Consider the following 18117-nt stretch of genomic DNA (forward strand, 5'->3'; position numbering starts at 1 on the left):
GCATTAATTTGAGTGATGACAGCTATTATGGGAGTGGCTTGATGGAGCGCAGGAGATGCAGACAACATGATCTTGACCCTTAAGAAACTTTAATTAATGCTGTCACGTAACAAATCTGTTCAAATATAAAATTCAAAGAATTGCTAATTACTACATTGAAATAAAAATGTAAATCCTGTACAAATATTAGAAATCGTGAATATAAATAATTGGGAATCATGAAAAATTTTAAATAAAATAAAAACCGTGCACATTTCATTTATCTATTATAACATTTATGCCGTTTTGTTCACTTGGCTGTTTCCTTATAAAAGTCCAAAAATTTGTCAAGTTTTTCATCAGGTGTCTTTTTTAATTATATGATGTCATTAAGTTGCTGTCTTGCCGCCAGCCAATCGCTGCATTGCTGATCGTGGTTTCGAGTATCGATAAATAGCCCCTTTTAAACCAACCCATGAACGTGCAATTATCTCAGATAACTCAATCCAGTCACACTAATCATCAACAACAGGTGCGTTCTAAGAACCGAATTAGCCAGATCCTGATTAGCATGATGATATCATCTTGAATGCGACATTTCATCTCGGATGTAATAAAGCGACGTACGACGAACGGGCCCCTGCTCTTCAGACGGGAATCTGGTCTCCCAGCCTGTCCAAGCTAGTTAGGTCTGTTTATTTGGGTATTTGTCAGCTGGACAACCAGATAAACTATCTACACCAGCAACCTTACCTTTGGCTAGTTTAGAAATGTTTTTTTTCAACACAGTATACATCATAATAAAGATCTAATGCACCACATATAGTAAGGATGCATTTAAGTCATTATCACAAATAATCTTCCACTAATGGCACATACGGTATGAAACACCAGTAGGATGTTAGCACGGCTGTGGAGGGAATTACCGCAGGGAGCAAAGAGACAGAAAGGAAGTGACTCTGACAGGCCCATCTCTCTCCGCTCCTCCTTTCCTGCTCACCATCATTAGAGCAGAAGGATGACGGACAGATAAAGGAAACCTTTTAATAACACTGCAACCTTTTAAGAGGGGGCACAATCGACAGAGCCCATGGGCGAGCTGGAGCCAATCAATGCGGCTGTGCTCTGCCATCTACTCTTTCTCTTAGCCTCCCACTCCCTATCTGTTCCATCTCTTTTCCGCTTTCTCATTCTGCCAGTGGAAGGGGAGACATCTTCCACCTACATTTTCACAACTGCTCCTCTGAAACTTCTCTGTTTAAACAGTACTTTTCCTCCTTATTAAAACCGTTCCCTGCTCTCCCTGATGGGACTGACTCTCACTCTGTCATTAGCACCAATGTGTTTTACACATAGAGGACGAGGCATGTGATAGGATCGGGCTCCTCTGAGGAAAGATGCATTGATACTGTGGTGACATTTTATCATCTGGTTGTTTTGCCTGTCTTATCCTTTACATTCACATTTTTTATGTTCTCACTGAGATTAGAGGAGTCTCCTCCCACATAGTCTCTCGCCTGGGGCTTTGCTGTGGAGTAAACTGTCCTATACTTTCTCTCTTAATTTTCTTATTTCTTTATTTTCCTTCCTGTTGCTCTCACTCTGTCCATAGTAAGTCAAAACTCAGCCATAATTAGCTCACAAAATTTAATGATTTGCTCTGCCACTTTAATGACTTTCTGTTTTTGCATTTTCTGCATAAGCTATTGGTTAATGTTAACCAACAGCCATTTAGGCACTGTCTGACTTAGGGCTGTCCTTAGCTGACGCGGGGTCCGGTGTGAGGTAGGGAGCGGGGCCCCCCCTCGGGGTCGCGATCACTTTCGGGGTGGGCGGACCCCCTTGGTCCATTCGCGATTGTGTTCCGTGTTTAATTTCTCGTTAAATATCCTGATTCATCCTGGAATAGGTCGCATTAAGTTAAATGGGTTTCGCCTTTAAATGCTAGATCGAATCTCTTCAAAAATTACATGGAATCAACATTCCCAAGATTATTTTACAGTGTATCTTTTTATGTGTGCATCATATGAATAATTAGTACTTTTGTGACATAACTACTACTATTGTGAAGCAAGATAGTCTTGGTCTGAGACTACACAACTGCACATTTAATGTTCTTTGAGCCACATTAACACTTTTTAGCACCAACACAGACACTGATCAGTATTCGAAAATGAGCTGTAAATTCCTACCACTGATCTTGATGTTTAAGAACGACTACCAAAAGAAGAATCCTATAAAACTGAAAAACATTAAAGCATTAATCATGAGCTGGAGAGGGACAGCGCACTCATTAATGATTGTACTGCCTCGTTGCCCTTGTCCTTATATCATAAAGGGGAGGGGAGACCATGCATGGAAAACAAAACAAAAATGAATTATACTCACATAAAGTCACTTTCAGATTTGAGTTCGTTTTCAAACTGATTTACACAGTTGCAGAAAGTTGTTTATATATTTAATTAGAACCTCTGTTATGAGGTTTTGGTTTATGATTTCCTATTTTCACAAGCATGATTATTCATGCTTGCATATGTGATACAGCAGAGGACAGATGATAGTCCCGCACAACAAAATGTTAAATAATGTGCACATATTTTTGGAAATTGTTCATGAACATAACAGAAAATTATTATTTGACAATGTAAGCAAGCTGTCTTCATTATTAGTCTATAATTTAAAGGATTTTTAAAGGATTAGTTTACTTAAACATAAAATGATTTATCATTTAATATGAACCCATATGATTTTTTTAACCCCATGGAATACATAAGGCAGAAACGTCAAACTGAACTTTCCATACAATGTAACTGAATGGGGATTGTGGCCATCAAGCTGTAAAAATGAAAAGAAAAGCACAATAAAAATGGTCTTTACAACACAAACACTCAATTCCAAGACTCCTGGAGCCATACAAAAGATTTCCGTGAGGAACACATGGTGAAATAACATTACTGATAAAAAATGTATAGCCTGAATGCACTGTAAGTCACTTTGGATAAAAGCGTCTGCTAAATGCATAAAATTTAAAAAATTTAAATTAAAGCCATTTACTTAAAATCTTGCTTGATCTTCAATGTGTGGAAATTAGCAGCTTGGACATTTCACTAAATAGCTTCATTTGTGTTTGACAGAAAAAGATAAAGTCAAACTGGTTTGGAATGACATGACAGTGAGTAAATGATGACAGAATTGTCATGCAAAGTGAACTATCCCATTAAATGTGATAACATCATTATGACGTACACTTCATGCTAGAATCAAAGAGTTTGGCTCAGAAAAGTTTCCTTCTCTAGACAGAAGTTTGAATCACATGCATTCAAAGCCAAAGCTAGAAGCTGTGTTTATTTTCCCTCTTTTAAAAAAGATCAAATCAAAAGAACGGTTTCCTGTGGAGGGAGTGTATCAGGCCAGCATGTTACATGCCTTGCCAGCACACTTACACTGCTTTACAAAGGCAATCTGTGAAGATCTTTCTGGTCGAAATATGCTGCAGTCTGCCTGTCTGCCGTCTTTGTTGTGTTGTGCCGTGTAATTCATTACAGTTCACTGAATGTGACAAGAATTTCGGCTCACATTTCCTCTTAATATAAGCTACACAAAGACAAATTAGGAAAAAGCGGAGGGTAAAAAAAACTGTCACTTTTTAAACAAAAATTCCTTTTCCAGCAAGCGCATGTGCGATGAAGCTAAAAAACTGTAAGACACAGATAAGCAACATGAAACACAGGGACATAAACAACAGAGGAATAGAGAGGAACTCCAAATATACTGCAAAACAACAAAAGAAAAAGAGCAGCAGAACTGAAATCTCAAAGCAGAGTGGTTTTTCTTTCTGAAACCATTTCTCCTTTTTTACGAGATACTTTTATGTGATAAAAAGCAGGTTTTTCCATATTTGAGACAGGGTTAGTACACTAATACAAGGGACGCAAAAGAGATGGAGGCAGAAACCACAAACTGCTTTTGGATACTCAAAGTTTCTCGCTCTTGCAGGTCCTCAGAATGCAAATACAGTCTTCAAATAAATATGCCACGCTGAACAGCAATGAGAGATGTGCAACGTCGGTGCCTCTGAGCCGCGGAATGTGAGGAAAGGATTAGAAACACGAGTCCCGGTAGGATAGCTTTAACACAGAGATTCTTAGATGATGTAGAGACGACGGGAGTCTGGGAAGAGTCTTTTGTGAAGCAAGGATGAGATCCGACTGTAATCTGTCTTTACAATGGGTATCAGCTCTCATTTAGCAGTTCATTTACTCTTTCAAAAGAATAGGTCATCCTATTGTCATAACATATGAACTAATCAGCACACAGCACATTAGGTTGATATTATGCACTTTTGCTAGAGTACATTATGGGTTCATATTTATGACTTTGGAAGATGCTTCTATCCAAGAATGCATTCAATGCACGCATTGCAGTTTATACGTTTCCTGGGAACTGAGCCCTTGACCTTGCTGTTGCTATGTATAAGCAAACATTATCATTAGCAAATCATATATGTGTTTTACATTTACATTTGTAGTGGTGAATTGAAATGCAGGAGCATTTGTCTCTGTGTTTGTGCTTTTGAGCAGAAGAAGAGCATAAATAGACAAATCAATAGATGATAAGCTGCTGTGTCATCTCAATGGGACTGGCCATCTCCCAGAGGTCAAAGAGGTCAATGCAAACACAAACTTTCTTTAAACACCTTCTTTAAACAGTCTTTAAACACCTTCAAATCCAATCTATATTATCCAATATATATATATCCAATTCAATAGTTTCCTGAGGATTTTTCTACCTTAAAAAGTCTTGATGAGTAGGTGCAGGTTTTATCTAGCTATAGTTATGCCCGGAAGTGTGATAAATCTGGCAAAACCTCACACATATTTGTAATGTTTTTAAAAGAAGTGTCTTATGCTCATCAAGGCTGCATTTATAAGTAAAAACAGTAATATTGTGAAATATTATTACAATTTGAAATAACGGTTTTCTATTTTAATATACTTTAAAATATAATTTATTCCTGTGGTGGCAAATCTCAGTCATTACTCCAGTCTTCAGTGTCACATGATCCTTCAGAAACCATTATAATATGATGATTTATTAACAATATTGTAAATAGTTGAGCTGCTTAATATATTTTTAGGACCTTTACTTTGATGAATAACAAGTTTAAAAAGAACAGCATGTTTTTATTAATAGTAAATAATGCGTTGTTATTATGAAAATGCAAACTGTTTTTATTAGTCTAGTGATTCTGATTAGCTTTATATAAATACAATAAAAGTACAGTATATGAGAAAATTCATGATGAGCAATGGGATAACTAAATAAATCACAAATTATAAAGATGCAAATAAATAAATAAACAGACAAATACATACAAACAGAAAATACATAATACATTTATATTTAAATTTAAACTAAAAATGTATAATAACATAATGCTGGCTGGACTCTATGTATTGTGTCCCAGTAGGAGCACCACATGACACATCATACAGACACATCAAACACAAAGCAGACTACTGCTGACTACTGCTGTGCCATGGCTCTGACTATACTGAATATGACCATGCCATTAAAGCCTATGAAATTAAATGAAATTGCTAAAGAGACAGCGAAGAGAAGTGATAAGGACAGAGAAGAGAGAAACAAGCACAAGCACAGTGCCAACTGTGCCTCCCTGCTGTCATATGCAGCTGTAATTCCTCAACTCTTCAGTAGAGGGAGGAATGAGTACTTCAAACAAAGCTTTAGGACAACTGTGAGGACTTCTCTAAAAAGTGTCACAATTTAAATATTAAGAACTGAGCTCCCATGAGCAAAGATGGCAGATTTTAAATCTGGGGATCCTACAGCAGACAAACAAGTGCCACAGAAATGAACGGAAATGCTAAGGGGAAGCTTCCTCCTCTCGTTGCTAACACATTCAATGGCCAATCAAGACCTGAAGCTTGAGAAAACAGTACTGCAGGCACAACATATCGTCTTCTCTCTCATCATATGTTTGCAATAATTCCACATCTCATGAAATCTGCTATTTAACCAAACAAACAGGAAGTTAGTGCACATTCCTAAACCGTAGACTTAATTACTGCAAACAAAGCTCCCCCGCAATCACATACAATCAGCACAGTGCAGTGCAGTCTGACGGGAAGAGAGAGCCAGTTATCTGCCTTAGCGATCATACCTTCTTTTCTCTCCCTCCTACATTTCTTCTCCTCAGACCACAGGAAGAGAAATAAAAGTATATTGATACATAATTCATCCACTGGAGGCTGAACTAAAACTCCAATATGCTTTAATGAGGAAGCCAAAATCAGAGTGATTCCCATTACAATTATGCGTTACCAGGTTTAATTGTTCCTCTTGAGAGCAGACAAGCATGAGGGTGGGGTGTTGACGTGGGGGTGGAGGTAATGGAAAAGTATTAGATAATTCGAGATAATTTGCTTAAGCAAATTAATCAAATCAACAGCCACATGGAGCTCAGCACAAGGATATGAATTAAATAAATGAGGATTGTGGAGTGCTTTTAGCCAGAGAGGCCAGAAGGATATTAATCTGTTTTCTAGTGGCACTGCTGGTAATTACACACGATGGCTTTATTTGCCATCATGACCTCTTTCTCCCACAGCACACAAGAGATCGCTCACACATAGACTCACACGTAAATAATCGCTCACAACTACACACGGATAAAATAAATGATCAAGCTCATAACAGACTTAAACCTGCTCACAAAGATCCACACTAAGTGCTCATGTAGTTAACAATATGCATAATACAATACAATAAGGTATGAGAGTTTGTGCTGTATTGTTAATATAACCATGTCAGCCATGACGCGCAGTGGATGGGCTTATTGTTTTAATAGTTACTATATAGACATTTTCTTTAAAGCATACGAATAAAACAAGATTATACAGTAACAGTATGCAATCCTGTGGGTGCTCTGCAGTCATATGGCGAAGATATGTTTTATAGCTGCTACTAAATATTGTACATTTTAGCACAGCTGGAGAGCTGCATTAACCAATCAGACGCAGGACAGAAGCAGGTTGTAACATTACTATAATTTTATAAAAGTACTCTTACAAATACAGGGAAACATAGTCTGGCGGTTAGTGGACAGTCTCTGGGACACTGTGTGGTAGTGCTTGAACAGTCGAGTTTGAATCCGGCTTGTCTCATAGTCCAATTTCATATCCCATAGATTAGACAAGACTGAAATAAAATAAAACAACTCTTTAAATTAGGGGAAAAAACAACAACCTCAAAACAAAAGAAAACAAACCTCAACACAACATGAACAAAACCTCAACACTAACAAAATGAAACGAAAACAACACAGAACAACTATTTTAACACAACATAAACACAAACTAAGAATAAAAAAAAAAAATTTAACAAAAACAACCTCAAAACAAACAAAACAACACAACACAAAACAAAAACCTCAACACAACACAAACAATACAAAATCTCAACACTAACAAAATGAAACGAAACAAAACAAAACAGAACACAACAGAAAAAAACTTCAGCACAACACAAACAAAACAAAACCTAAATTAAGAATAAAAGAAAAATATTTAAGTAAGATATACTATTACTTAATCTAAACAAAAACAAAATAAAAAACAAATACAAAAAATCAACACAACCAAAACAAAACCTAGACAAAAATGTTAATAAAACAACTTTAAAACAAAACAAAACAAAACCAATATCTCAACATGAACAAAACAAAACCTCAGCACAATACAAATAAAACATAACTTCAATACAACATAAACACAACCTAAGAAAAAAATAAAACAAACAAACAAAAAACATCCTCAACACAACACAAAACCTCAGCACTAACAAAATTAAACAAAACAACAAAACAAAACAAAGTAAAAGATTAAAATAAAATATTAAAGTGAAATAAGTAAAATATTAAGCAAACTGATCAAATTATATATATATAAAAAAAAAAAATGCCATGATGCTTATGTGGGAATGTGAGTTTAAGTTATAATGCACACACAAACACCTATATGATTCTGTATGTGTCCGTTAAAGTTGACCTCTTCACCCAACAGACAGCAGCAGACATTATAACTGCCACCTGCCACAGGCCGCCAGAAACTCACTCACATTGTGATCTAATCTGCTTTTCAGTTATAACATTTCCATTTCTCTTCTTCAAGAAGTATGACTGAACTCTCGCTCTCCTCTCTGCCCTGTGAATCAAATGGCATCGCTAATAAACCTATTGATTCCACATATTAATGTATTCATCGCCGAATACAGTGAGGGAGAGAGAACAGCTGCTCTCTTTATGGAAATCTCTAAAGATTTCATTAGCTTTTGGGGAGGTTTCATTACGGACTGTGGCCCTCTTCTCCTCCTGTTTCTCTCCACTCTGTTCATCATCTGCATTATCGATTCGGAGCGGCGGACATTTTAATTTCACAAGCGAGCCACGCTCAGGCGACCTCTGTCACAGCGCAGCGCGCAGCTGAGAAGCCCTAACGCTGTTTGTGACATAGGAGGAGAGGAAGAGAGAGACAGAAAGCGAGAAAGTGGTGGAATTCAGTAGTAAATCAGGACGGAGTTTGCCCTTTTGAACACCTCGTTGTGAAAATGAGAGTTATGGCATGGAGAGGTGAAGTGTGGACGTGTATTTCTAATTCTGAGGGGGATCACAGATGCAGGGTTACTGTAGTTTGTCAAGGGATTAAAGGAAAAGTTCATCCAAAAATGAAAATTCATTTACTCCCTCCCCCAGTCTTCCAAACCCATATGACTTTCATCTAAAAATAACATAAAAGTACCATAAATATGGGAGTTCTGGGTTGTACTAAAAGTCTTCTGAAACCATACGATAGCCTCTTATGTTCACCAAAGCTGCATTTATTTGATCTATTCTAATAAATGTAAAAAAATTAAATTTAAATTAATTTAATACATTTAAATTTATTCCTGTAATAGCAACGCTGAATTTTCAGTCTTCAGTGTCACATGATCCTTCAGAAATCATTCTAATATGCTGATTTGCTGCTTAAGAAACATTTCTTATTCTTACTATCAGTTGAAAACATTTGTGCTGCTAAATATTTTAATATCTTCTCAGTGATATTTAGATATTTTTCTTTAAATAAAAGCACTCATTAAGAAGATTATTAGCAGAACTTTTAGCACGGTTAAGATTTTTAGCAGTGTTTTTCATTTCTGTTTTTTTTTTTTTTTAAAACCTTTTCATGTTCAAACTTGGCACAACATAACTGACATGTAAAACTTAGTGCCATTGTCACTGATACCACAATTGGGGCAAAATTTGACCATACACAAGCGTAAGATGAGATTTCAGAGCTATGGTGACAATAATGATGACATAAATTTCGGTCTGTCACACAAAGCTATCAAATGTCTTTAGAAGGCCTAAAAAACACACATATGAAACCTGTATGCGTTTGTTGTTTGGAAAAGAGCAGCATCAACATTCCTTTAAACCTTAGAAAGTCACTCGTGTTTGAAACCACATTAGAGTGAGTAAATGATGACAGGATTGTCATTTTGGGTTTAACGGTTCCTTTAAGATTGTAAACAGGGATACGCTTGATATTCTGTGCTCAGTTAAAATGCAATACAATTTGCAAGTCTTTTTTTTCTATGATTAAATACGATTTGTTTCACTTGTTTTCAATTATTTTTCAGGGGTTATGTTCTGGTTTGGTGCCAAGCGTGAAAATTTTGATTTTCCTATGCGAGACTTGAAAGTGATTAGAGTTTTGTAAGTTATATTGAATAAGCCTGAAGAATGAGAGGAGAGTGTGTGCGTGAGACAGAACAAGCAGAGAGATCACACAGATGCAAAGGCTTGCTGTAATAGAGAGATATAGACAGGTATATCAATACACAAACCTTTTAATGGCATTCAAAATTCTGCCAAAGGACGAATGAAACATGGGCAAAGTGGGACTGAAATAGAAGCCCGGCAGAAAAAAAAGGGGGCTGCTATCTGAACAGGCTGTGCCAGATCTCAGATTACACCCTGAACTCATGAAGCAAATTCAATCAATACTCTTCCTTTTGTCATTTTAAAAAGGCACGGCCATGCAAAAACCTGGCTCGAATTAAAGCAGAAATGCCCATGCTGATACATGCGCAGATAGAGCTGAGCCAGCAGGGGATTTGGATGCGCGACAGTCACTGCGCACTACAAATACACAGCTTCATAAAGAGAGATGACCCCAAAACGGTGAACTGCAAACATCAAACAACATCATTTGCACAGAACCAAACACAAAGGAGCAACATCTGTGTGGAGAGAGAGAAATCACAGGAGATGGGAGCTCACCTGGATCCATTTGTCTGGCACAGCCATGCTCAGACGATAATCAAAGCCCAGTCCTCCCTCTTCAATAGACCTGCACAGGCCTGGCATCCCTGATACATCCTACACAAAATCCACGAGGAATGGTGAGCAGGAAAGTGTGAAAATGTGCATTACCTTCTGGCTTCCCAAGTCCCAATGTATCTTGATTTAAGAATGTTTAGATATTTGTACTGGAAAACAAGACAAAAATACTAAGGAAGAAAATAATTTTTTGAAGTGTAATTAAAGTGAATGAGGACTAAAAGCCACAAACTCCAAAATGGCACCATAAAAGCATCATAAAAGTGCTCCATACGATTTATTCCAAGTGTCCTGAAGCTTTGTGTTACTTATTGAAAATCTTGCCTCCAGTAAGCTAATACCTCCTGCAATTGGATGTCATACTTCTCTAAAGACGGTCTAGGATAGCTGGGGCAGATGCCATGATTCTCAATTGATTACTTAAATTCACAAAAAGCTATTAACCAGTTAGACCAGTTTAGACTACTTTAAACTGGAATTTCCAGCAAAGATGAAGCCAAAGCACAGAGAAAAAAAGTGTTCTATTCAGATCTGACCATTCCTATGTCCGATTTCCCACACCGCTTTATATTATATTGGGAACTTTTAAGGTTAAGAAAAAGTAAGGGTTAAAAATGGCAATCCAGAACAAACTTTAACTGAGGAGCCGCTTTCTTTTGCAAAACTTTTGATGCTCAGAGGCAAAATGTCCATTGGTTGGACATTTAGAAATACTGATTCAGAAAGGATTTTTCTGCAGTGAGAGGTTTTGGGATTGAGTAAATGTATGGAACGAATGTTGCCTGGTTTGCGGCAACCCTTCAGATTTCATCCGTCTTCAGGGATGCTGTTGTACTCTTCTACTTCCCCATTCATTCTGTACTTTTAATGACATTGGCAGATGGGCAAATTAAAACAATTTGAAATATGCCTGCTTCTATCACAACCTGCCTGTGGGTCATATGAGACCAGCGAAGAAGAGAGCAAGACAGACTGTGGCGCAGATCCATATAGTGCCTGCCCCTGAAAATCTCTCCTGTTCTTTTCTTGAATCTTTTGGCCTTAATCACCCAATTATCTCCCTGATCCATTAGCCACGGCATTCAGACCTCTCAGGAGCTCCGTTTTAAATAAACGCACTGGCACAGAGCAGGAGAATAGAAAAGAATGAAATGAAATTTCCACTCGGGAGCGAGAAAAAGGTAATGGGAGCTGTAATTGGTGGGAAAGAGGAAAAATTATACCTCTTTTGAAAAAATAGAAATGTACCACGGTGCAAGACTCTCACTTCTGCTACAGTGATGCATTGTGGGTAGAGCTTGTGGAGAATGTGATTGGCCAGCATCAGATAGACAAGTGCGTCTTCATCCACATGCATTCCGAAGTACTCGCTGTAGTTGCCCGAAAATGACTTGCCTGGACAAAACCAGATCATTTGACTCTGTACTTCAGAGAAAATCTCCAGTGGGACATGGATTAATGGCATCACAATCTATTCATAAGTGAAATCATTTTACTGTAATATGTACAGAGTGGCCAAGGTCTCCCATAATTTATGATAATGGTCTAAGAGGACTTTTCAAATCTATTCATGCTGTTTGTACTTTTCCGTCATATGCAATGATTCAGAGGTTTATTAATACAACAGATAAGACATGGTTGACATGCCTTTGACTCACTTTTCATGAATTCGTTTATCTGGATGAACTAATTCAGAGACATACAGAGGCACTTATACAGACTTGCTCTCTATAGACCAATATAGACAGTGACATTTGGCATACATTAAATACACAGTTTTCTTCTTGAAGTAGATACAACATTACATGAACACTGCAAAGCATATTAGATGAATTAAATTAAATTAATCAGTATGTTTGTCTGGTTTTCAGTAAAAACTAAATGTATTTACATGTTGGGAGATACTTGAGAATCAAAAGCAAAATTGCATTGCATGTTTTCAGAGAGTTGGCTATATCTGATTTTTTTTTCTTAGCCTTTTGGAAAATTGTTTAAGCATGAATTAAACACTTCACTATGACTCAGCATTCAGCACAACCAGTGTAGACCGATTCCTGAACAATTGACTCTCATGAGCCGATTCTTTTAAGTTTTAGTGAATCAGCATACAGCACAACCAGTGTAGACTGACTCCTGAATGACTCTTATGAGCCGATTCTTTTCACTTTTAGTGAATCAGCATACAGCATAACTTTTGTAGACCAATTCCTGAACGAATAACTCCTATGAGCCGATTCTTTTAACTTTTAGTGAATCAGCATTTAGCACAACCAGTATAGAAAAGAAAAAAAACTTAATTCATACAGGTCTATTCCCTAAACAAGTTTGCTTCTTAAGTAAATTTACCTTGAAACTTGGATATTTCAACAGGAAAAGACCAGAAGTAAAACAGGAAAAAGACCAAATCCTGTTAAAGGGGTCATATGATGCTTTTTTAAAGATCATTATTTTGTGTATTTGGTGTAACAGAATATGTTGACATGCTTATTTTCTACCAGTTTTGCCGTTGTCGAGTCCATCGAAGAAGGTTAATCTTTCGAATGTACCTCCATTCATCACCAATGACTCAATCGAGCGTTTGTTAGGACGCTATGGTAAAATAGTGGGGTCTATTAAAATGATACCTTTAGGATTAAAAAATCCAGAACTTAAACATGTGATGTCGTTTAGACGTCAGACCTTTATGATCCTGAACGCTGAATTTCAAACTTTGAATACTTCAGCGAAAACCACTTTGCTGGGTAAAGAATATACCATTTATATCAGTACTGAATCAATGAGGTGTTTTTCTTGTGGGAAGTATGGTCATACAAAACTGGTATGTTCAATGACTGATGAGGCTAGTACTAATGTGACTGAACTTAATCATTCTTCAGAACAATTGCCTTTAAATAACGAAGGCGAAAAAAATCACAGTGACGGGACTGATCAGAAAATTGAAGCGCCTTCTATCTCTAAAGATGGTGAGACTGCCAATGATCCTGTAACGAACAAACACTTTGACGATGTAGTACAAACTTCCGTGGATACCGTTGTAAGTGTAAATACAGCGCGTGATGAAGTTGAGAGCGCTGACGCAGGTTCCGGTGAAATCAGTGAATTGGAAAGATCTGTAGAGAGTGCTGAGATCGTGAGGGTTGGTGATGAGTCAATAGATTCTCAGGCATCAGAGCTCAGCCTGGCACAGGGGGATACTGGCGTGCTGATAGAAGGAAGTGAAGTTCAGTCTATGGATTCTGACAGTGACACTTCTGATATAGCAGAATCTCAGGGAGGTTCTGCAGGGATTTGTCACAATTTTAAATTAAAGCATCCTTATACAGTTCGCCAAATAAATGACTTTCTTGATGATACATTCAATCATCGAAGACCAAAACTTGAAAAATACTTCCCAGATTTACAACTTTTCATTGATTCATGTACATTGGCTATGAAAAAAGCAACATTGGAGGAGCTTGATCAACCTAAACGTTACAGGCTCAAAAAACACATGAGCATTAAAAGATTAAAAGCTTGTTTTAGGAAATATCTATGGGATCATGATTGTCAGTCTATTTTTCTGGGTTTTTGGATACCCTAGCATTTTTTCCTCATGGCATTCATAAATATTGGATCTTTTAACATTAATGGATGTTGGGACACAACAAAGAGACTTGCTCTGTTTAATTATTTACAATTAAAAAAAGCAGACATTATTTTGCTTCAGGAGACTCATTCTGACTTACAGAACCAGACACAGTGGAATTGTGATTGGAAGGGAAATATTTTAATGAGTCACGGGACTAATCTTAGTGCTGGTGTTGCTATACTTTTTTCTCCATGTGTCTGTAATCAACCAGTTATGTTTGAGATAATTCCTGGTCGACTTTTAAGAGCAGATGTTATGGTTGGACAAATAGGGTTTTCTTTTTTTAATGTATATGCTCCAAATGTTGGACAAGAGCGTAAGATATTTAAAAAAAAAATGTCTGATGCTTTTTCACAGTGCCCACAGGATAATATTGTGGTAGTAGGAGGTGATTTTAATTGCACTATAAACCCGGATTTAGATAGAAATCATGATGAACCTCACCCAAGTTCTGCAGAAATTTAAAAAAATGTTATTGATTACCATGATTTTGTTGATTTATGGAGAGACAATTTTCCTGGAGTTAAACAGTATACCTGGTTAAAAACTAACTCCAATTCTTTGTCTGGAGCGAGACTTGACCGATTTGATGTTGCTAAGAGTAATAGTGGTAGGTTTTATAACAGCTTAATAGTACCATCTTTTTTTATCTGACCACCACTATATTCCTGTAGCTGTTTCTGTTTTGTCTTCTAAAATCCATAAATCACACTGGCACTTTAACAACAGATTATTACAGGATCACTTTTTTATTCACTCTTTTAACCTTTTCTGGCAATCTTGGAGAGAGGAGAGAAGTAGTTTTCCGTTATTAAGTCAGTGGTGGGATATGGGCAAAGTGCATATTAAGTTGTTTTGCCAACAATATACTGCCCATAATACCAGAACTCTCAAAGAAAAAATGAAGTCACTAGAAGAAGATATTCTGAGACAAAGTAGCCATGGTGACTCTGCTGATTCCATTGAGAGAAATAAATTCCTTCTAAAGACATTGTTGGAGGAGCAAGGAAAAACAGCCCTCTTAAGGACCAGATATTCTCAGCTAAATGAAATGGATGCTCCCTCTGCATTCTTTTTTGGGCTTGAAAAAAAACCAAGAGAACAGAAGTACTTTCACAAACTGAATCTACCCCAAGGTGGTGTGACAACTGACCAGCAGGAAATCCGTACTCATGCTCTTTCCTTTTATGAGGACCTTTATTGTGCTGAACTGTGTGATAGAAAAGCAATGGAACAATATTTGTGTGATTTACCACAGTTATCAGAAGAAGATCGACAAATCCTTGACAATCCTATATCCTTTGCTGAACTTTCTCTGGCCGTCCAGGAGCTGAGCCCTGGGAAATCGCCTGGTCTAGACGGTCTTTCATCGGAATTTTATAGTATTTTCTGGAATTTGATTGGAGAGGACTTGTATGCAGTCTTTCTGGAAAGTTTTAATCAAGGGAAACTTCCACTGATCTGTCGGAGGGCAGTTGTAACACTGATTCCAAAAAAAGGAGATATTGGGTTCCTTAAAAATTGGAGACCTGTGTCACTGATCTGTGTTGATTTTAAAATTTTGTCTAAAACAATAACTAATAGACTTAAAAAATATATGACAAGTGTAATCCATGAAGATCAGTCATTTTGTGTCCCTAAGCGTAAAATTTTTGATAATCTTTTTCTCATAAGAGACATTATTACAGTTGCACAAAGACACAAACTGGACATTGGATTCCTTTCCTTGAATCAGGAAAAAGCTTTCGATGGGGTGGACCATCATTATTTGTTTAAGACGCTGGAAACATTGGTTTTGGTACACATTTTATTTCTCTTGTCATGCTTCTGTACAGTGACATTTACAGTATGCTACGGATTAATGGATCTTTAACTAGGCCTTTCCCTGTGACTAGGGGAATAAGACAAGGATGCCCTCTGTCTGGTCTGCTGTACTCTATTTCTATTGAACCTCTGCTAGTTATGCTGAGGAAACAGCTGTGTGGTATTGGTGTCCCAGGTTTTCCAGAAGTAGCCCCTGTGAAGCTTACAGCTTACGCAGATGATGTAACAGTGATAATTAAGAGCACTGATGATGTTACTAAACTTATTTCTTGCTTGAATACGTTTCAGAAAGCTACGTCTGCTCGTATTAACTGGGATAAATGTGCATCTTTGTTGTTGGGAGAATGGGAGGATATAGGACCACCTCGATTGCCACAACAATGTAAATGGGCTCAGGATGGTTTTAAAGTACTTGGTGTTTTTTTTGGGACAGCCCAATACACTGAAAAGAATTGGGTGGGATTAGCAGACCGGGTGATTGGTAGATTACAGAAATGGCGATGGCTTCTCCCGCAGCTTTCTTTTAGAGGGAGGTGCTTGATTATTAATAATTTGGCAGCCTCAATGTTGTGGCATAGAGTTGCTGTTTTAAATCCTCCTAAGGAATTGCTTATTACCATTCAAAAATCTTTTGTGGATTTCTTTTGGAATGGTCATCATTAGCTTATTCCTGGGATACTTTACCTTCCTGTGGCAGAGGGAGGTCAAGGATTAATACATATAGAGTCAAAAATATTAGCAATGAGATTACAAACATTGCAGAGGCTTTTGTATTGTTCTGCTCCTTTACAATGGGTTACATTTGGTTTGTCTTTATTAACAGACATAGGTGGAATAGGCCTTGATAAACAGTTGTTTTTAATGGAAAAGCCCTTTGAAGAAAGGGCACGGTGTCTCTTCCCTAATTTTTATTTGTCAGTTATTAAATCATGGAATAATGGAAAAACCCTTTGAAGAAAGGGCACAGTGTCTCTTCCCTAATTTTTATTTGTCAGTTATTAAATCATGGAAATATTTACATCTTTCAAGAACAGAAGATGTACACTATGGGATTTCAGAACCTTTGTTTTTTAATCCCCTTATGAAATTACCATCCAGTTTGTCTTGTTTTATTCCACAATTTTTAAGTGCTGGGGTCAGTAAAGTGATGGATTTAATTGATTTGACACAATGTCAGTGGCGAACTGGACTGTCACTTGCTGCACAGGTTAAATTTAAATCTTTGAGAACTGTGGATAGGATAATCAAGTGTATTAGGGATGCTTTTCCTCCTGCATTAATTTCCTTTATAAATTCAGCCCTGGTAAATGGTTTTTCACCTCAGAACTTCCCTGAGCTGAAGGTGATCCCTAAAGATATGGGAGTTGGGGGTAATATGAATCAGACTACATTGTTGAAGGGGTATGGTGATTTGGTTTTTCATAAAGTGGCGAAGAAAACTCTTTATTATATTTGTGTTAAATCTGTGCATGTTGGACAGTTGCAAGGAAGACCAGATACTAAATGGAGAAGTAAGATTTCTATTTGTGAGGGAGTATATCCGTCATGGAGAGTGTTATATAAACCTCCTGTATCTAAGCGATGTGGAGATCTTCAGTGGAGAGTACTCCATTGTGCTATAGCCTCCAATAGTTTAGTTTCAAAATTTAATGAGATGGTTTTACTGTGTCCATTCTGTAATGCTCATGATACTGTTTTTCACATGTTTTTTGAATGTCCAAGACTTGGTGCTTTGTTCGTAATACTTGAAAAATTGATTATAAAATTGGGGTTTTCGTACAACAATATTTTGTTTATTTTAGGATATCAATATAGAAGGTCGTGGCAACAACAATGTGTTCTTGCAAATTTTCTAATTGGCCAAGCTAAGCTAGCCATTTTGAAATCCCATCAGTGTAAAAATGCAGGAAAGGATGTTGATATGGTAGCAATGTTTAAGTCTTTAATTGAATCCCGAGTGATCATTAAGTATACATATTATCAACATACTGATAATGTTGCTTTTTTGAATGGAGGTGGGGAGTGAGAGAGGCACTGGTGTCTGTGAGTGAAAATGGAAGCTTAGTATTTAATTGGTAAAATGGTTTAGATTTTTTGTTAATTATTTGTAATTGTATTTTGTTTATAATTGTTAATAATTTTCAAACCCTTAAATTGTTTTGAATAAAAGGGGTTTTAAAAGTCAAAAGTCTTTCTCTCTCTCTCTCTCTCTCTCTCTCTCACGCTCTCTCTCTCTCGCTCGCACGCACACACACACGCACACACACACACACGATGCGCA

The 18117-nt window shown here is 37.1% G+C and overlaps 1 protein-coding gene across 1 annotated transcript in view; it reads right to left on the minus strand.

Annotated features, from left to right (window-relative positions):
• LOC107708609 (1,4-alpha-glucan-branching enzyme-like) overlaps positions 1 to 18117 on the minus strand; it is a 63744-nt gene that overhangs the window by 3165 nt on the left and 42462 nt on the right. Inside the window, exons 11-12 of the mRNA XM_016512882.1 lie at positions 11652 to 11779; positions 10325 to 10423 (exon numbers count right to left, since the gene is read on the minus strand). Of these exons, the coding sequence (XP_016368368.1) occupies positions 10325 to 10423; positions 11652 to 11779 (227 nt within the window). The remainder of the gene's footprint in view (positions 1 to 10324; positions 10424 to 11651; positions 11780 to 18117) is intronic.

This window comes from Sinocyclocheilus rhinocerous, unplaced genomic scaffold (genome assembly GCF_001515625.1).
Source record: "Sinocyclocheilus rhinocerous isolate Xijiao unplaced genomic scaffold, SAMN03320098_v1.1 scaffold2491, whole genome shotgun sequence".
In the NCBI taxonomy this organism is placed as follows: Eukaryota; Metazoa; Chordata; class Actinopteri; order Cypriniformes; family Cyprinidae; genus Sinocyclocheilus; species Sinocyclocheilus rhinocerous.